The 22,347-nt window shown below is 37.9% G+C and overlaps 1 protein-coding gene across 3 annotated transcripts in view; it reads left to right on the plus strand.

Annotated features, from left to right (window-relative positions):
* LOC145987071 (DNA damage-binding protein 2-like) overlaps positions 1–22,347 on the plus strand; it is a 231,085-nt gene that overhangs the window by 1,783 nt on the left and 206,955 nt on the right. Inside the window, exons 1-3 of one of the 3 annotated variants that reach the window (XM_083121529.1) lie at positions 5,868–6,072; positions 7,133–7,221; positions 18,793–19,177. In XM_083121529.1, coding sequence (XP_082977655.1) covers positions 7,139–7,221; positions 18,793–19,177 — 468 coding nt within the window. In that variant the 5' untranslated portion in view covers positions 5,868–6,072; positions 7,133–7,138. Of the gene's footprint in view, positions 1–5,867; positions 6,073–7,132; positions 7,222–18,792; positions 19,178–22,347 lie in introns of those variants that run through there. The other 2 variants (XM_083121528.1, XM_083121530.1) reach the window with 2 other exon arrangements.

The following is a 22,347-nucleotide window of genomic DNA, read 5'->3' on the forward strand; positions in this document are numbered from 1 at the left end:
ACTTGCATGAACATTAAAAGGAATAATTTGTAATGTTGTTTCACGGACATTGGAATTGGAATTATTGTCTTAGTCCATGCCAGTATTAAGCCCACATTTCATAAATTGGTCATTCCACGTGACATCGCCCAATTGATAGACAAAAAGTTGCTTCATAATCACAGATTTGCTTCCATTTTTTTTAATGATAGATATCACCAGTACTTGGTTCAATATGACAAATATGTAATGTTAGACTTGTCCAACAAATGTGTTGAAAGTTACAAATTTTTGAAAATGTGAATCTTTTCAAAATTTGGGTGGACGAACAAAACACACCATATGACACAAAATAATCCATATCTCAGAAACTATGTGGAGAATTGTGATAATTTAGGTATCGTTGGAGAGGAGAAGGACAGTCCTAACAGAAAATAACTGTGTTACCCATGAACAAACACTCCACTTTGGGCAATTGTTTCATAGTGAATCCCAGGTTTTTACACAACGAAAATTGATATACAGCATAATCAATACATGTTCAACTTAATACTAAAAATCAGATAGGTAATATTGTTCATAATAAAAAATATCACATGTTTGAGTATTCAATGTATGAACCGTTGTATCCACTGGAACACAGTTATATTTTTGAAAAATACCCCCCCCCCCCCTCCCTAAAATACTCACAAATAACTACGAATATGAGTACATAAAGAATGTTGAATACGTGGGAGAAGCATTATAGATCCACCACAACATTTGAAACCCTGGCTTGAGAGCAGTGTCGCTAGTTAAAGTTTCGGGGAAGCCTGTAGTTTGTATATTTTCTGAGGTTTCAGAAAGCTTGGTGGATCTATACCAGGGTTGCTACGTGTGTGAGAAACAGGGAAATGTTAGGAAATTTTATGGATCGTCTGGAATTTACATTCATTTTGGAGTCTGCAAGAGAAAAAGCAAAATGAACAAGCAGTTCACGTCCACTTCTGGATTCGGTTCTTGTGATTTCCACTCCCACAAAAGATTCAGTTTAGAAACTTGTTTCTTTCGTTCTTATGATTCTCAGTCTTGTGCAAAATTATGGTTCCTTCGAATTTCTACAATAAATTTTCACTTTTATAATACTAGCTGTTAGAAAGAATAAAAAAGTAAATCTTGCAGCTAACTTGTAGCTAAAGTACATTGACAATATGGTCGTAATTATCGGAAAGATTTGTGAAGATGAGGTTATCGTCTATTATTTTATAGATCGTGGTCTTGTTGGCATTTCCTATAGAATTGCTATATGCAACAGAAATTTCTTCAGATGCTGTGTACTTATAAATGTAAGCTAAAAAGCAGCATTTTCTACGACACTATAAATACACCAGAAAATGAAATATTGTGTATGGTTGATGAACTTTTTCTGTTGTTTTTATAATGTGGAGATTTGTTAATGGTGAAATAATGTACCTCTGTTACCTTAACCTGAAGGCTAGATGCATGTGATTGTAGCACCCAATACATTTGATGCCAATTGTAATCTTATATTTTACTCTTCGAATTTTCACGTGTTCTTGTGTGTGTAGAATGAAATGTGCTAAAGAAAAGTTGTGAAAGTGAATATTCATAATAATTAACGGATTATATAATTAATTGAAAAACACAAGGTTCGAAAGAAAAAAAATCATGATTCATTTTTGGACTGGAAATGTCAGGGAATTTCATAACCAAAATATCGTAGCAACCCTGATTACTATGATGTTTATCCACTTTTAGCTCACAGAACTTGTACTAAGACCAGAGTTTTTGTCCACAATGCATATGGGTCAGTCCATACCAAATGGTCCAGCACTGGTTGCTTGACTATTTTTAAAAATGTTCATATTTTCTTTATCCTAACCCCTATGCAAGGGTAGTTCAAAGCTGGCATAAGTTTTTCTAAAACTTGACTTTGTTTAAAAATGGTGGCCATTTTTTGTTTCAAGACTTCAGACATTTGTGGCGTTTGCAGAAAGCTGTGGTAAAAATACATTGTTTTCAGTACATTTCAAGCTTTATTTTGTGTTCTGTAATTTTTTCACCATCTAATGAAAATGGCTGGAATTTAGGACCAAAACTGATATTGAATTTTGCAGAAAAATGAATGTTTAGGATTTTCTTTAGTAGGGAAGTAATGTCATATCAGAGCTATAATTTATTTTAGGGGAAGCATATACATCCACAGTTTTGGCAGAAAATATTAGAACTCTGCTACTGGTTTCCTCTTTTATTGATTGATTTGGTGTTTTAAATCCACTTTATGCACAGTAAGATTAATCGGTACTGGACCTAGAGTTTAAAGTGGGATCCGAACCACTATGTGCCTCCACCAGGTTTTGAACCCGGGACCCCTTGATTACAAGGGGACAACGTACCACTGCGCGATCAGGTGGCCCTTGGTTTCCTCTTTTAGTTATAGCTCTTTGAAAATGTTAGTTTTTTCATTTTTTTCAAAATTTGAGCCCTATATATCTGGTGGGGACCTATTTTAAATTTGCTGTTTACAGTATACTCTATGAGAGGTACCTGTGAAAAAAAATTGAGATGGATATTCTGTTTATAATGGGGGAATTTGGACAATGAAGTAAATTTATATTATTAGTTACAAATAAATATTGATTTTAATGAACTATCATGCAATTAAAATTTTAAAATTATTGTATTTATTAATTACATCATGCAAATGGCATGGTAAGTCCGTTGGCTATTATGGATGAAAAGGTGTGTAAGGCAGAGGTTTGTCAGAGCATGTTACCTTGTTGGTCCAAATTCCCCCGTTATCCACAGAATATCCATCTCGATTTTTTTAAGGTACCTCTCATAGAGTATCCTCTCTTTGTACTGTAAATATGAAATTTCTATTTTGTCCCCCAACAGAGGTATAGGGACTCAAATTTTGGAAAAAGAAAATAAAAAACTAACATTTTAGAGAGCTAAAATATTTTCTGCCGAAACTTTGGATAATTCCTCTACAAAAAATTATAGCTCTGATATGGCATTACTTCCCTACTAAAAAAATCTTAAACTTTGATTTTCTTCAAAATTCAATATCAGTTTTGTAATTAAATTTCAGCAATTTGAATTTGAGATTGTGAAAAAAGGTACAGGACATAAAATAATGCTTTTAATGTACTGAAAACAATGTTTTTTACCACAGCTTTCTATCATTTTTCTTAGCTGAGTTGTCAAAATTATCACAACGCTCTACAATTGCCAAAAATGCTAGAAGTCATGAAAATAAATGGCCACCATTTTTAAACAAAATAAAGTTTTAGAAAAAATATGCCTGCTTTGGACTACCCTTGCATAGGGGTTAGAACAAAGAAAATATGAAAATTTTGAAGAATGGTCAAGCAAGCAGTGATGCACCATTTGGTATGGACTGACCCATATGCTCTGGTCTTAGTACAATTTCTGAGAGCTAAAAGTAGATAAACATCATATAATGCTTCTCCCATGTATTCAACATTTCTAACAATATTATGTGTACTCATATTAGTGGTAATTTATGAGTGTTTCAGTTTAGAGCCATTTTTCAAAAATGTAATTGTGTTCCATGGGAAGCAATGGTTCATACATTGAATACTGAAACATGTGATATTTTTAGTATGAACAATATAACCTTTCTGATTTTTTAATATTATGTTGAACTATGTTATGTGCAACTATTTTCATTGTGATAAAACCTGGGATTCCCAAAGAAACAATTACCCAAAGTCGAGTGTTTTTTTCATCACAACATATGACTTCCATTAAAGTTTTTTCTACTTTCTGAGCAGGTAGGAATGGTAACACAGTTATTTTCTGTCAGGACTGTCCTTCTCCTCTCCAACAATACCTAAATCATCACGTGTCATATGGTGCTTTCATTCATCCATCCAATTTCTGAAAATCTTTATATTTTCAAAGAACTGTAATTTTGAACATACTTGTTGGACAAGTATATTGGTCGAAGTATCTATCAGTATCTATCTTATATCCATTGCTTTTAACTTCAGTAAACACAACACTAGCACAAATACTAAACCACTAACACCTAAACAAATAATATATTTTCGAACGCCAATAGTAGAACCAAAGACAACACAAAGCCACCTGCAACACGCATTCAATTCCCCACGTCAATCTCCTCTTGTGTTCCTTCCTGCTTGACTCAAAATGAAATTCCTTATGGATGCTGAAAAATTTCCTTTTCCACTTTAAATTTCCTGCAATGCGCTAGGGTCTCCAAGTTGGATTCATTGCGTTTGTTCTTTATATATTTTACATTAATACATCTTTCATCTTTATGATTGATTGAATTGTTGTTTTAAGTCCACTTTATGCACAGTAAGACTAATCAGGACTGGACCTACTGTTTAAAGTGGGATCCGAACCACTGTGCCATGTGCCTTCACCGGGTATCGAACCCGAGATCCCTTGATTACAAGGCAACAACGCTACCACTACACCATTGGGGAGGCCCTTTTCATCTTTATGATCACTATTAATCAAAGCAACGTAAATTAACTAATATATATGTATCAATGTAATTTATTTCTGATAGCTTTCCCCTTTCAAAAATTATTCATTTCCATGAATGAAGTACTCTCACTGGTTTTGAAGGCTACAAAGCGAGAGTAATCAAGCATTTTAAAATACAAAAATGGGAAAAAAAAGTAAGCATTTAAATAATTTAATTACTTCATTGATCGATTTATTAAATTGTTATTTGACGTCGCCTTTTTTCCACTTTTGGCTAATCACAACGAGTGATGATATGAAATAGATGAAGGGACATTTAGAAAGAACACCCATGCCCAGGCCGGATTCGAACCCTGGAGGTCTGGTGGCGTAGGGAGCTGTGCTAACCACTCTGCCACGGATGTCGGTGTAATTTCTTGAATTTCTAGTTTAAATTTTAATTTATATAATTACCTGCATCTTCAATATTTAAGCTTTTTCCCTTTGACAAATTCTGTTCAAATAGCAGAGATCAGGAAGACAGAAGCAAATTTAAAATGAGAGTTAACATAGAATTGGTTCGCAAATGTCGTTCAGATTTCCCTGTTTCTTGCGCACTTTGAGATGTATTTTCCCTACTTCCCTTTTCAGTAAGTAATTTGTGAACCCAGAATTCCCATTCCTAAGAAATTTCCCTGTCGTAAACAACACAGTTCCTACGATACAAAGGCCATCGGGGAAGAATGGCAGAAGAGGGTGCCAGCCGAGGTAACGGCAAAGGCTCTGGGGTGGAGAGTGCAACTGTCGACTCTCTTCAGAAGGAGGTTACCCTGGCCACGGAATCACAGCACCTGAGAAGCAGAGTTTCCTTCCCTCGCTCCCATCAAGGGATTTAAAGGGAGGCGGTGCAATCTCACCCTGCCGAGATTCATCCAGCTGGAAAATTCCTCCCGGACATGCAGTGGCAAACGGTTGAAAACATTCGCACGCTGGTAATAAAGAAATGTATGAATCAAAGATTGTTTCAGAAGAATATTGCAAAGAAATAAAAAAAGACTAAAAATTATAGCCGGGTCATCTCCAATTACCTAGATTACCCAAACTATACGCGGCTGTATTTAATCCTTAAAAGATGGCCGTGACAGCAGGTATTTCCCTTAGGGACGGCTTTGTGACAGTGGTGTCTCAAGTAGCTTTTTCTCGTAGTATGTTACTTTTTTTAACATTCTGTAACTTGGATAATGATCGGAGTCTAGAGGTAAGTAATTATCAATTAGTAAAGTTTAATTTCATTGTTACTATTTGGGGGGGATATCTGCATTTTTTTTATTATTTATTCTCATTGGTTTCAATAACATCGCTTCATTCTCAATTTTGGTATTTCAAAACACACCTTTGACAATAAAAGTACTACCTTCTGACTTTCCTGGTGCCAAAAGCACGGCTGGGGATTGTAGGGAAAGAATGTCAAAAGCCTCCAGTCTCCAACAAAGGGTTGGAAAACAGCCGATTGCTCTTTGCTGTTTCACAAAACTGCACCGTAAGATTACAAAGGAAGTATTGTTGAATGATTTGCCTTGTTTCTGTCGATCATGCTATTTTAGCCCCTTGCGTCACGTGTTTACTTAGGTAAGTTGCCACGGAGGGTATGACAGCCTAACAAAGCAAGTTGGATGAATTGGAATTATTAGAATTTGAACTTTCGTTCAGTGTGTGTGTTCACCAGCTTGTGGCGTGTGACCAGCAGCAAGCTGTGGTATTGAGGCTTTTTTCTCCTCCAACAAAAGTAAAGGGCATATAAGATGGCAAGAAGACCCAGTTTGTCACTGAGTGAAATTGACAAACATACCAGGTGGGTATCTTTTGGAGATTCACTCGTGGCATAGCCTGAGTGGAGGTCCGATCAAATTCAAATTTCGTGTAAAAAAATAGTTACTTTCACTTTTTCTTCTTCTGCTGTAACCGATTACGGATTTTTTTTTCCCATCAGGATTATAGCCCAAAGTTTACTGAACAAATCGAGGTATAATTTGTACCTCTATCGTTCTTAGTTCTGGAAATATAAAATTTTATTTAGAAGCATGCAGAATTTCAAATTTCCCGCTGAAAGTATGCTTGGCCATAGTGCATTAACATTTCTTTCCTCCGAAAGTATTAGCAATAAGTGCGTAAATTATTCCACATCAATGGCAAACATACGAGGCATTATGCAGGTACCGTTCAGAGATTCACGTCCTGTTGTAGCCTGCGTGTGGATCCGATAAATTTCAATTTCATGTAAAAAAATAGTTACTTTCCCTTTTTCTTCTTCTTCTAACTTATTACGGAAAATGTATTTTTCTTCCATCAGGATTATAGCCCAAAGTATATAATCGAGTTTTCATTTGCACATTTATCGTTCTTTGTTCCGGAAATATAAAATTTCATTTAGAAGCTTGCAGAATTTCAAATTTCCCACTGTAACCATGTTCGGCATTAGTGCAAATACCTGGAAAATCAGCCTCTCCGTCTAAGGGTTAAATCTCATGAAATTGTTAAAATTTTACTTGACTGTTGATTTTTGCTACATTAGGAATCTTCCCATCTATAAATAATAGAATAAGCGTTTGATATTTCTAACAGTATTTGCATCCTGCTCCCTTTCAATCCATGTACTAAAAGTATGTGAATTTTTCTTTGTTTCATTTAGTCAGACATGGCACCACATACCCGTAGTCGAGGTAAGAGTTCCTCTCAGTGCAGACAGAACAAAGAGCAGCAGCCAGGGATAACAAATAGGTAGGGGCATGGATATTTCGTTTTTGACTAAAATATGATATGTGAGATAACATACTGTAATGTTCATTTTTCATGTTTTTGAAAGGTGTGAGATGCATTTCACTGCTATGTTTTGCCACAAAATGATGCGTAACAACCTGCATAATGCGAAATAAACATGAAATTTAGAGTTTACTTACCGATGCAACACTTTCTGAAGTCTGAATTATCCTGTGAGTTATGCAAATCTTGGAAATTAATTAACTCTGCTTTAAATATTTGAGAAGCAAAAGTGTGCTTCTTTACTCTGGAATAAAGTTAAAATTTTGATAACTATGAGATGGAATCAAGTTTTGCCTGTTGAAGCATAATTTGTTTAATAATGGAAAGATTGAAACAACGAACATACATAGTTTTTCTGTAGTGTCCTCTACTCAGCTACCCTTCCATATAGTTCCCATGCTGTTTGATGCATTTGTGCCACCATTTTACCCAGGCCTCAAACTAGTTTGGAAGAACTCTCAATCATTGCCTGTGTTGACCCATAGGACACGTGCACTGCAACAGCAATTTCCTGGATGGTGATGCATCTATTTGCTCGAACAAGCTCATCAACCTTGTGGCAGTTGTCATCGGTCACCGACGTTGGTGTCCTGCCGCTCCTTCTCTTGTCCACACTTTCAGTTTCTCCCTCTTTGAACTTAAGTAGTTAAGTCTGTCCTTCGTGACATGAGATTCGAGGACCTACAGGAGGTTGAAACAGTGGGACAGGGAGGGTTCTGTGGAAATTTTCCAAACTGGTTTTGAGACCTGGGTAAAACGCTGGTGCAAATGCATCGAACATGATGGAAACTATGTGGAAGGGTAATCTGAGTAGGGGACACTATAGGCAAACAATATGTAAGTTCATTCTTTAATCTCTACATTATTAAACAAATTATATCTCAACAGGCAAAACTTTTTGATGCCCCCTCCTACATAACTATGCTATTGGATGAGAAATGTTTATTTTGTGTAATAAGTGTACTTTTTATATTACATTTATGATTTTATTCACCATTTTAACACCAAAATGCCAAAATACCGTTTTTGAATATTAAATGTGCCTAGTTTTTTGTACTGATATCCTGATCATTTATTCACCATAAATATGTGATATACAGTTGTGGCGACAGACCTGGAAAAATGGGAAAAGTCAGGGAATTTGAGAGGTCAAAAAAAGTCAGGGATTTTTTTTCTCCTTTTTTTTTCTCCACAATGCAATGAATGTGCCAGGCGTTTGCTTTGAAAGATGCCATTATGTAGCACTGCATGGGAACAGGAAATCTAGTTGCTAAATCTCGGCCTCAACTTTTAGGCACCTATTATGCCCAGCACCAGAACAGAAACCATGGAGGGGGGAGAGAAAATTCTGGAGGTGAAGAAAAATTTGATAAGCCTGTAAATATCACGTGGAGAATGCATTGAATTATTACTTTTCTTGTCTGTATGGAAGTAGTAAGGGAACAGAACAGTAAACAGATGGATGGAGGGGGGAGGGTAGAGGCATTACCACTGTGACACTGTCGGATAGTTGTAGCATGGCATTTTGTCGGACATTCAGAAGGAACATGGAAACAAAAAGGGTGCTATGCAACCCTCTAATTTGTTGAATGTCGTGGTACAGCATTTGTCGGATGAATATTTTGGCTCCATTGATGCATACAATTTTTGTCTGATATCGCCGTCACACATATGTTACAGCGCCTTGAATAACGTAGTGTGGAAAACGACCCAAGAAACTAGTTCCCCAGACGGATGACAAACATAGATGGCAGTGCTATCGGACCAGGTGCTAATTTTGTTATGAAAGTAATGCGGCTTTGTTAGTTTTTGGAATATATTGTGTAGATTTGTTTGTCTAGAAAGGCGGTAAGTGAATTGATGGAAACAGTTATATTTGTGGAGTGATTTGCAGTCACGAAATGACATTAATTAGGAAAGAAAAGTAAAATAAAATGAATAAATAAATAGCATGCGTGCGTAACACAATTAGAAACATGGCAATGTGATTCCGGACGTCAGGTCTTGGACTGTGTATTGGAGTTTATTTTTCTATGTTATTAGAATATAAATAGTATCGTAAGAGATATTTCATACCGAGGCAACAAACCACAAGTGTCGCTTGAAAGCGAGCAGTCGGAAATCAATGCAGCCTTTTGAACTGTAGGGACACAAGCTCTGACTGCACCGTTTCCTCAAGGAGATTTTACACCAAACCGACACGTGACAAACGATACGAGGATTTCACACCAAAGCGACACAGGTCATTCGGTCCAAGGCAACTTTCATACCGAAGCGACAAACGATACGAGGATTTCACACCAAAGCGACACGGGTCATTCGGTCCAAGGCAACTTTCATACCGAAGCGACACATGTTGCTTGGAAAGGAGCCAATCAAGAGCAACATTTCACATCGTAGCGGCATGACGGGAAGCACAGACCAGCGTTCGGTTGGTGAAATCCTCAAGAGATAAGTGCCGCCGCTTTGGTGCGCATTCTCACTAAAGCAAGACACTCATTGCATCGCGTATGCACGAAAAACAAACTCAAGTGACTCAGAAGCGACAAAGCGACACGTGTGGCTTATCGTGTCGCCTAGATCTGTTGTTGTAATGTGCGGTTTATAGTGTCGCCTATCTGTTGTTCACAAGCAACGCTTGCTAATAGACTGAAGGCACCATGTAGCTTGTCACTTAGTTGGAAACTCCCCCTGTATCACGTCGCTTCAGTCTCAGCACCCTTCATTTAAGGACCTTTCCGACCAAAGTAACAAGTAGCACGCGAATATGCCATATGAACATGTCGTTTGCTGTTTGCACCCTCATGTGCAATGAATGCTATTTTACAGTCTGGAAGTGTGTGTCACTAGTGTGACAGTGTGAACATCCCATGTCGCTTGTCCCATTGGTTTGAAAGTTGCCTTACACTCATGTTGATGGCACTAAAAAAGTTTTGTGGGGTTCCCCTTGTCATTTCATGCAATCATCATTATCATCATGGCAGCAATTAGTTTAAAGCGGAAGAAAAGAGACAGTAAATATAAAAAATACAAATGATGATGATAATAATGAACATACACAAAAATTTAGTTGCCAAGAGCATTCCAGCGTATTTTTTCTCCCGTATTATTAACGAAAGTATGACGATAACAAAACGTGGTCGACTGTCTAGAATGTTCGTTAATATCTTCGCGACCACTGTACCAAATATCATAGCAATTATTACATTCATAGAAATGCTTCATGCAAAAGAATCAGATGTTGCAGTGAAAACTCCATTTACTTCCATTATAAGCAGACGAATACAAAGCACCGGGTCCAACACCAGGGCCTCTAGCGGATCATTTTCGAGTGGAACCAGGCAGAGAGCGCAGAACCGTGCTGTTTTCTACACTACGTTATTCAAGGCGCTGTACTTACATTGAACAATGAACTTCAACAAAATGTTCACTGCAACTTACGACAAAAATCGCATGCATGGCATTCTTATGGAATTGATTTTTGTTGGATGTCTTCGGACTGCAACATCTGACAAAAATTCAATGCATAAACAGAACCTTGTGCATCCAAGTTTGTCTGGTGTGTTACAACATTTCATTGAACAAATTTTTTTGGCTCCTTATGTGCATGCGATTTTTGTCGAACGTAGCAGTTCGATACTTGTAATTCTGCGACATCCGACAAAAATCACATGCATTGCACTCTCATGAATCCGATGTTTCTTGGAAGTACCAGTATGACATTTTTTGTTATTTACGACGTTTGTTGGATGCAACATCCAACAAAAATGGAGCCTTAGTCTGCTGCACCACTGCAAATATGCTACTGGAATTTTAGTACTCTTATTCAGTGTAGAAAAGCATACGAAGGTTTTCTTTCATCATCCAGATGTAATACTGGTTTTGCACAGGTTAACATTCAGTTTACGATGACATGGAACTGTAATTCCATGTCAAGAAGAATCCAACGAATCGGGATAGTTGAATAATGTCACGAAAGAGTAAAACAGAAATCTGCATTGGTAAATGTTTTTTAAATATGACAAGTGCAGGATGCTCCCAACCTCAAGTTTTCTGCAACACTCGTATTGCAATTATGCCCCTCCCTGTGGTCCTGTCTGTTTAAACTCATGGAATGGCCAATGTTATGAAATAAAATTATAACAATAAATACGTAAATATTTTTATATCATAATTACTCGAATCATTTAATCCTAATCAATTTCTTCAGTAATTGACATTTCTCTGCCAGACCCGTTAAATTTTCACTTTTAATCTACTGATTTATACGAGGGGCATCCAGAAAGTAAGTTTCAATTAGTAGGGACCTTGATTTTTTGCAAACGCGGAATAATTCAGACAGCCACATTCAATCAAATATTACCAAGGATTTTCTCAACTTCTATCAGAACAATTTGTACAATGGTGGGGTTCACACAGAAGCCGCATCATCAGTATTTGTTGGGCGAGTGTTTTGAATCACCGAGCTAAGTGGTGTGATTTTGATGGTGATCGAGTGCTCAGATACCACCACAGGGGAGTCGTAACATCGGCATTTGTCGAGCGAGAAATAATGGAAAATAACTTCCTCAAAAATTGGTTCCAACATACCAAACTGTCACGAAAATACGTACACCACGTGACCTACAATTTAAAACAGTAATTTAAAAACACCATGAAGGTATAATTTTAGGTATATTTCCCACAAAATGCATTAAAATGAAAAAGCGAATTTTGAGGAAAATAACACTGAATAGTAAAAATAAATAAATAAATAAAAAAATAATAACACCAATTTGGAAGAAAAATTAAAGATCAAGGTCCCTACCGATTAGGCATAAATGAAACAAGAATATCAGTAGTAATTAAAATCATTAGTTACAGTAACTCTCAATCTAATTTTTGGCATAATCAACCACTTTTGTTCTGGCATTGGTCATAGCATGACACTACATTTTGTGTGCTCATGGCATATGTGTCTGACAGCAAAGACTGGGACTATCTGTACTGCAGTGCTGCTGTGAAAACCTTGTCCTGCCAGAAATCTCTTCAGCTGAACAAAGCGATGAAAGTAGGTACGTGCAAGGCCAGGGCTGTACAGGGAGTGGTCTGAGATCTCTCACTTGAAATGATGTAAAGAAGCCTGCATGTACTCATCTGTATGGAGTTGTGCACATTGGATTGAACTTCATTGTCTGATCATACTATTGCTCATGATGTCTGGTCTGTACACCTCACAGGCTCTATGCCGGTTTCTGAGTGTGCAAACATCTAATTATAGCACATACCTCGGCGTCGGTGGGAGACTGCTTGAGAGCTGCTATCTTGAACCTAGAACTGTCCTAAAACGGCTGTGTTTTACTACACCAGATTAAAGTCACATGGCATTTCTTCCTGCCTGCATATGCTCCTACTACTAGAGCCGCGTACTGGTGCCATTCTGGATGCCCCTGATACATAACCTTTAGGAAGCTGTTATCAACTACGTGTTCCTCACCAGTAATAATGGTATAACTGCATGTTGGCAGTTTCACAGTACTTCACTTAGATATACTGTGAATGTTTGTACTGAAGGAGAAGTCCCATTCATAATGTAAGAAAATGACACTTTGTTTTGTATGATTCAATTGTTTCACTTGAGTGCAAGGATTAAGTTTTTTTGCATTACATAGAAAAGAGAAGTAGGTTTGTGCATTGAAAAATGAATCTGCACTCATGGTTCTTGCAAGCAGAGGGTTCCAAACCTCAGTGGAAATATCAACATGACATATAGCAACAAGAAAAGCTAAATAGATTGAAAATTACAAAATTCCTTTTTGCATCGATCACTTCACTCTAATCTCATTTAGTCATAACTTTAATAATAATGAAATATTTTATTGAATAACTGGCTGCATATGAAAAAAAAAATGAAAAAAAACAACATAATTCCTCCCTAGCTTGCAAATAGTAATAATTTTTCAAATTCACTATTTTGCAGTTTGAATGCAAATCATAGAGAAATGAAGTCAATTTCGTGGAAGCTAATAAAGGTACTTAATATACCTGGATCTGTATGCAGGGTGGCGACAGACCTGGAAAACTGGGAAAAGTCAGGGAATTTGAGGTGTCAAAAAAAGTCAGGGAAATGTCCGGGAATTTCGTCATCATTGACTTTTTTTTATTATTTATTTATTTATTTAAAGATATCGTTATGGAACTCTGCAGGGGAACAGAAAATCTCGTTCGTAAATTTCAGCCCCAACTTTTAGGCCACTTTTATGCGCAACACAACCACGGCGTCAGAAACCAGTGATGGCAGGAGGGGAGATATATATATATATATATATATAGATAGATAGATAGATAGATAGATAGATAGATAGATAGATTTCTCTCGCCCGGGCTTCTCGGCGAGAATTTTAAATTCGAACACTCTTTGGAGGAAAATTGTTATAACTCGCGCACTATGAAAGCAATCTACTTCAGATAACTTGTTTTTCAGCTAAGTTAAAACATCAGCGCATGCAACCGTGTACAATTCAGAACACCGGACCGAGGAAGAGGGCTTGGGGGGGGGGGGGGGGCAGGTCCTCCGAATTTCAATGGAAAAAGTATAAAAATCTGGAGTTTGCCCACTCTTCTCCTGCTATTTTGGGGATAAGATGCGAACTTTAGTATTATTTTCAAAGAATGGACATTTCTCAAGAGAATGAAACATGTTTCATGTTCTTGGGTGCCATACAAGTTGAATAATAAGCCAAAATGTGTGTCTGTAGGGTGTCTGACTACTATGTGAGAGACCCAGGGTCGATCCCCTGCGGGGGAGAACTGGGATGTTTTGCACCTATTCAAACTGCTCTGGTACCCACCCAGCATCATATGAAGCTGGTACCTTGAGGAAACTTTTAGGGATAAAGGTAGCCGGGAGGGTGGTGCTGATCACATCACCCCTACCTTCAGCCGTGATCAAGAAAGTGTGGGGCCCTAACTCCACACCCCTGCTATACATCTTCATGGAAAAGTGCAAGGGAGCACTTTTCTTTTACTTCCTCAAAATCTGTTCCAACATATCAAACTGTCACGAAAATACGTAGACCATCTGACCTACAATTTAAAATAATAGTTTAAAAGCACAATGGAGTATTACGTTTCGGTATATTTGGCAGATAAATGTTCTAAAACAAAAACACAAATTTTGGGAAACGTAACACTTACAAGTCAAAAAAAGATAATACCAATTTTTGGTGCCATAATATTTCGGTATCTGTCATGTGAGATTGATTGATTTTTAATTTTTTTGGGTGCGTCGCCACTTATGGTTATTATGCACCCTTCAGTATATACAGGGGAAAGTAACTTTCAAGATATCGAACTCTTACGAAGAGGCGTAAGTCATGTGACTTACAATTTGAAACAGTAGTTTAAAAACACCATGAAGGTATAATTTCAGATATTTGCCAGAAAATGCGCTAAAATGAAAATGTGAATTTTGGGAAAAATTACACCGTATAGTAAAAAATAAAAAATAAGAAAATACACCAATTTAAAAAAAAAATAACAAAATATCAAGGTCCCTACAGATTAGGCATAAATAAAACAAGAATATCAGTTGTAATTTATTGATTAGTATCAGTGAGTCCTAACCTAATTTTCAGCAGAACAACCACCGTTGTTCTGGCATTTGTCGTAGCATGGCACTAAATTTTGTATGCCCATGGTATATATGTGTGACAGCAAAGACTGGAACTATCTCTACCGCAGTGTAGCTATCAAATCCTTGCCCTGCCAGAAACCTCTTCAGTTAAACAAAGAGATGAACGTCGGTACATTCAAGGCCAGGGCTGTACAGGGAGTGGTCTAAGATCTCTCACCTGAAGTGATGCAAAGGGCCCATGTGTACTCAGCTGTATGGGGTTGTGCATATTTGATTGGCCTTCCGTGAATTGTCTGCACCATCGTCTGACCATACTATCACTCACAACGTCCGGTCTGCACACCTCACACGATTACTGGTGGCTTTGTGCGAAATTCTGAGCATGCAATGTAGGCTACATCGCAGTCGGTGGGAGACAGTATGAGAGCTGCAATCTTTAACCTAGAACTGTCCTAAAACGGCTGCATTGCAACTGTACCAGATTACAGCTACAATCAACTTCTTCCTGCCTGCATGTGTGTGTGTCGCTTTTCGACCACTAGTGCTGCTTATAGGCACCATTGGAGCTTTTTTCAGGATGCCCCTCGTATATGAACTCTCAGAAGCCTTTATTATTAGAGTGTTCCTGTTTTAATGTGTGGTTAGCTAATTCAGGTACCTATACAATGCAATTCTATAAATTCCTTGCGTTTAATTTGTAATACCTACGTACCCTTTTCGTCAGCATTAATGTTATAACTGTACTTCACTTGAATATACTGTACTGAAGCAGAAATCCCATTGATAATGTAAGGAAACTTTATTTTGTTTGATTCAATTGTTTCACTTATATGCAAGAGTTAAGTTGTTTGATTTACAGAGAATAGAGAATTAGCTCTATGCATTGAAAAATGAGTCCGCACTCATGGTTCTTGTAAGCAGAGGGTTCCAAACCTCAGTGAAAATATGAACATATAATACTGAGAATGTATAAGGAGACTGATAAATTACAAATTGTATTTCTTAATCATTCACTCTTCACTCTTATCTCATTTAGTCGTAACTTTGAAAATAATCAAGTATTTTATTTTAAACTTACTGCATATGACAAAATTCCATAATCCTTCCCTAGCTTGTGAATTGTAATAATTTAGCAAATTCACTTTTTTGCTGTTTGAATTCAAATCATAGAGAATAGAGAAATTAAGTCAATTTCATAGAAGATAATATTGGTACTTAACAAAACCATACGTGGATCTGTGCGAGTTTATTATTTCTATTTGCAAAAACATCGATTTAGTTTAGTTTGTAATTGTCAGGGAAAAATGTAAATGTTGTCCTGGAAAACCTGGAAATGTCAGGGAATTTCATTTCTGCTTGTTTGTAGCCACCCTGTGTATGACATTATTATTTCCATTTGCATAAACATTAATTTAGTTTATACAGGGTTTGACCGGAAAGTAACGAGCCTCATTTTTTTTAACACAATTTATTTATCGTATGCATACAGAAACTTAATATTCCTCAAAGTACATTCCTTGTGCATCAATACACTTTTGCCAGCGCAATGTCCATGCTCTATACGCCTTTTGAAACTCCTCGGGGGGTTGGGGATGTCCTTTAAGAGCCATCGTGGTTGCTTGGACGTTCTCCACAGTGCCCAGATGATGTCCTTTAAGCACCTGTTTCAATCGAGGGAACAAAAAGAAGTCAGCCAGGGCTAGGTTGGGACTGTAGGGTGGGTGGGGAACCGTTGGTACACCGATCCGGGTCAGGTAGGACGTCACAACAAAGGCGGTGTGAGAGGGTGCATTGTCATGATGCAGTTTCCATGACCCTTGGAACTCCTTTCGGACTCGGGTGACCCTGGCGTTCAGTCTTTGAAGCACTCCCTTGTAATACTGAGCATTGACAGTCTGGCCAGCGGGGACGAACTCGTGGTGCACGATTCCTTTTGCATCAAAGAAAACAATGACCATGGATTTGACTCGGGATTTACACAAAGTACATTCCTTGTGCATCAATACACTTTTGCCAGCGCAATGTCCATGCTCTATACGCCTTTTGAAACTCCTCGGGGGGTGGGGGATGTCCTTTAAGAGCCATCGTGGTTGCTTGGACGTTCTCCACAGTGCCCAGATGATGTCCTTTAAGCACCTGTTTCAATCGAGGGAACAAAAAGAAGTCAGCCAGGGCTAGGTTGGGACTGTAGGGTGGGTGGGGAACCCTTGGAACTCCTTTCGGACTCGGGTGACCCTGGCGTTCAGTCTTTGAAGCACTCCCTTGTAATACTGAGCATTGACAGTCTGGCCAGCGGGGACGAACTCGTGGTGCACGATTCCTTTTGCATCAAAGAAAACAATGACCATGGATTTGACTCGGGATTTACAGATGCGAGCTTTCTTCTGGCGTGGCGATGATGTTGTGTGCCACTCGGAGCTCTGCCTCTTTTATTCCGGATCGTATTAAAAAATGCATGATTCATCACCAGTGATAATGTTGTCCAGGAAACTGGGATCATCCTCACAAAGTTGTTTCAGTTCCTGACATGTTTCCCCGCAATTCACTTTTTGCGCGTCGGTCAACACTTTTGGCACAAGTTTAGCACAAATTTTGTGCATGCCCAATTTTTCCGATACACTCTCATGGACAATGGTTTTCGGCAGGTTTAACTGTTCAGCCATCAAACGAACACTCATTCGACGATCTGTGTTGAGCAATTCACGCACACGGGTGACATTTTCCTCCGTTAGCGATGTTGAGGGCCATCCGGAACTGGCCTCGTCGTTGACGTCTTCCCGAACTTCTCGGAATGCTTTGTGCCACTTCTTTGCCAGCGAATAGGACATGCAGTCATCCCCAAAGGCTTCCTTCAGCATGTCGTACGATTCCTTTGGCATCTTGTTCAGCCTGACACAAAATTTCAACGCGTAACGTTGCTCTAACGTTTTCTCCATCATAAGTACTACGAGGTCACTGCACAGAGGTTCACACCGCAGCACGTCCTGACTCGCCGAGAGCACTGAGGCGACTAATCCCGGTACGACTGGAAAGCTTCAGGTCCCTCCCACTCGGTTTCATCGGTACACCGCTTGGCGCTGTACAGTCGCTTCACAGACAAATGAGGCTCCTTTCTTTCCGTACAAACCCTGTAATTGTCAGGGAAAAATCTAAATTTTGTCCTGGGAAACCTGGAAATGCCAGGGAATTTCATTTCTGCTTCTCTGTAGCCACTCTGGATATAACTTTCATTTCTGAAAAGTTTTTTTTTTTTTTTCCATGTAGCCCTGAGAGTTAAGGTTATGAGGTTGAGTTTCCACAGAATGTGCACATTTACTTCAACTTTGTCAAAGTTACCATGAGTTTTGACAAAAAAAAAATGCCAAGTTCTAGGTTATGAATGTTTATCATACACTAAGCTAGATATTCAAATGTCAATCATAAATGTATGTCAACTGTCATGTGTTTTTCTTGTGGAGAATGAAAAATTATTTTTATCCAACTTAAAGTTCCACCAGCCAGAGCTTTTTTTCTTTGACCTTTCTTCTTCCCATGTAAATTCTAGCTTCCATCTGGCATGAAGCCATGTAGATCTCCCTCAGGTTCAGCTTCTCATGCTCTGTGAAGAATATTGTAAAAAAAATATTATTTAACAAATGGGACATTAACTTTTAGACTGTTTTATGCAATATAAAATAAATATTTATAAAAATTTCTGTATCAATTTGAATTGTGCTCCAAAATGAGCTGATCAGAGCCATTCTTGAAGGGCTCCAGGCTTTGGTGCTTCAGAGATATCTGAAACCAGATGTCATGAGAATAAAATGTTATCAGTTATGTATCATTCCCCCCTTGTGCACAAATATTAATTTTAAAATGATCATATGACCAGTGCTGGACCACATCTTACTAATTGACCCACATCGATTTTTCAGGTACGGTTATAAGTATGTGCTGGAGAATAATGATGATGATGAAGGTAAAGACCCTGATTTTGTGCCTAGCTCCTCTAAAGAACAACATTGTAATGGGACCTCTTCAACTAGAAGGACCCGTGCAAATACTGAAGTTGAAGAAATTAAACCCCGGAAGAATCCAAAAAGAAGCCAAAGATCAAATGTGGACTCTGAAGGAAAAGAAAATGGACCTCAGAAGAGAGGAAAGAAAGGAAGGCATGTGGATGGTGAAACAGTGATGGAGAAGAAGCAAAAGATACCCACTAGCACATGTACATATCCAATCAGCTCACATGGAAGTACAAATATTCTGCATTATCTAGAAAGTTGCAGGCTTGGAAATACACATACGTCAGCAATCAAGGTAAGTACTTTTATTATTTGAATGATCTTTGAAATGGAAAACAAAATTCACTGCATTATAACTATCTGCATAAATGAAACCAGATATGCCTGTATGATTTTGTGTGGAAGGGCAAATGATCCAATGAATCTCATATGGTAAGAACTCATTAATCTATGGTCAAATGACACCTATCCCCTTTTCGTCTCCTTAAAAATCAGTTTATTATACAGCATGGTGCCACACAATGTAAGCTAAGATAAAGTTCTCCGTGCTTGTAACATGGTGCCATGAAGGCACATTTAGGGGATGTCGGGGTAGGGCCCCACACATTCTCGATCTCTGTCATTTTGGAGATGATGTGATCAGTACCATACTCCAACCACCTTTATCCCTCCCCCAGGGTTGCCCTAGGTACCCATTGATTTTAGGCTGGGTGAGTCCCAGAGCCATTTTATGTGTACAAGGCTGCAAAAATTCCGACCTTAGATCACCCAGCCCAAGTGTCCCACGTGGCAGTCAGATGACCTACCGACTAGACCACTGCGTCTCCTGGTGCTACATAATGAGAATAGAAAAAAGTCTGCCTATCTCCTGAAGGTTCTCAGTTAAAATTTTGTGTTATTTTTTTTTTGATAGGCATGCCAATTGGTAACTTAACAATGGCTTCATTGTTTTTGTTCGTTGATGATATGCTCACATATTTTTTTGCAATACTGTCTTGCAAAATGATTCCTAATGTGTGATAAAATTATATTACTTCCTGTTATTTGAATTTTCTGAATCATCATCAATGCACTACGGTCCATTGATGCACCTTAGCCGATTCCATGAGTCTCTATTCCAGGCTCCCCTTCTCCTATCCCCACACCGAGGTCTCCTTGCATCTTCATCAAGACCATCCACCCATTAAAACCTTGCTTATCGTAAAATTTCCTTTGTATACTGTTGTATGTTACCATCATGACCCTGATATACATTTTATGGTTTATTGACAATACAACCTACAATGTATATGATGACAAGTTTGTTTTATGTGCCATGTATTTTGTTTTTCTCATTAACTGTTACTTTAATGCTCTGTTCTGAGAGAGATCATCCAATTACTCACCATACTCAAGGTATCAGTCATGGTGGCCTTCATAACTTATTAGCTTCTCTGCAACTGAAATCTCTCATGGCCAAATGTAATTTTTCTGTGTGTGTGCTTTTATAAGCAGATTTAAAATTTATGAACAGTTGACGGGTACATACTCCAGATTCTATCTTCTTTCCCAGCAATGCCTCAGAGTGAATATTTCATTAGTTGTCAACTTCCCTGATCGAAATCCACATCTGCATGTTCCTATGCAATTTTCTATATGTGAAAGAAGCCTATTATAAATAATGTTAGCAAAATAGCACAATAATTTGAACATTCTATTACTCACCCTTCTTATGTACAGGTAAGATAATGTCTATTTTCCATTCACGAGGTACGTGCTGGAATAAGTTGCCAGATCAACGAAACCCAAAGCATGCCATATCAGAATTTGAAGTAGCTCCACTTGTGAATGTATGACATTGTGAGAAATTGTAGCTTTCTGTGGGGGTTTGAATGTAAAACAAAATTGCCTGAAACGTCTGTGCATCACTGCTCTTGTCCTGATAGATGTAGAGAGCTGATTGTAGTATTATTTGAAAGATATTAAATAAGATTTCCGATGTTGTAATATCACTATATTTAGTATCACATTCGCAGCAGAAGCAAGGTGGCTTCTCACCGGGAATTCCTTGAATTCTGGGAATTATGCATGAATTATTGGCTTCAGGAATTTTGCTCCTTAGACTTGAAAAATTGCAACTTTTATTAATCCATATATCATTTAATTTATTCATATTCATAATTTCCAGCAGCATGTTTTTCACATTTTAGATTTTGTGTTTGTCGAGGAAGTAAAAGAAAGATACATTGGAAAATATTATAAAACAGAATTCTTATCTGAACTCGTGATAGGACAAATATATAAAGTTGGTAGGCTAGGATAATTGCTAATGCGAGAAAAGATCCCAGAGGAAAGTACAGTACACTAATGGAATTAGTATAGATTCCTATTTTAGCTTCTCCTGCAGTCTTTCCTTATTCTAGCTTATTTTCATGAACAATGTATCATTTCTAAAACTGTGATGTTTATGTACAAGTACAATATCGGAGATAGATCATTATTTTGCATCATTTATATTTCTTTAGGATAGAAGCAGCAAGTCTAGTATTACTTTCCAGAACTGTAAATATTTTTTTCTCGTTTGCTACAATCTGTGACAGTTCAGGAAAGTAATATACGAGACCTGCTTGATGTGCTTTATCAAAAATCTTGTACTGTTCTTATCCAAGCATCCTCCTACAAAAAATATTGTTTTATGCAACACAATCTTCAACTGTAAAGAAATTTTGAGAGAAAAAATTCTATCACGACTCGAACTAGAAAACTTAGAAATAATGTGCTAGTGATCTATCCGGCCAGGTCCTACTATGATGATTCTTAATTGTGTTTATTGAACGACAAAACACTTTAGAAATACAATGCCATATATTGTGTGTTTTAGTGTTTTTGCCCCTATTCTTTTTTGTAACACTGGGAATATTGTGAGGTAAAGTTTTTCCCTGTACAGTCACCAGCAATATAAATGGGATATAAAAATCCTGAAATTCTCCCTTCCCTGCAAGACGTGTGTGTTGCCCAACTCTACGGAGATAAACTGATTTTAATAGATAATTTTCAATGGCAACTTCTACCAGCCCCATAGAGTGAGGCAATACACACACTGCCTTGCAGGCAGACGAGTATTTCAGGATCTAGGTGTCCCATTTTTATTGCTGGTGACTGTACATTGCACCATGCCATTCAGGAATACAGGGGTCGAGGATAGAGCTTCATACATTCTCGATCTCTGCCATACTGCATGTCATGTGATCAGCTCTATGCTCCATCCACCTTAACCCCCAGGTACACGTTGATGAGAGGCTGGGTGAGCCACAGAACTTCTGCAGGGACATTTTCTAAATATTACAATATTCTCACATGAAATCACCGACCTCAGGATTGGAACTCTGGTTACTTAATGAACCGCAAAGTTTATCTTTCAGTTGAATTAAATTAATCTTTTTGGCCCATTGGAACCACAAAAACCCTTTAGATTGTTAATATATA

The sequence above is a fragment of the Lepisma saccharinum genome, chromosome 4 (genome assembly GCF_977018435.1).
Source record: "Lepisma saccharinum chromosome 4, izLepSacc3.1, whole genome shotgun sequence".
Taxonomy (NCBI): Eukaryota; Metazoa; Arthropoda; class Insecta; order Zygentoma; family Lepismatidae; genus Lepisma; species Lepisma saccharinum.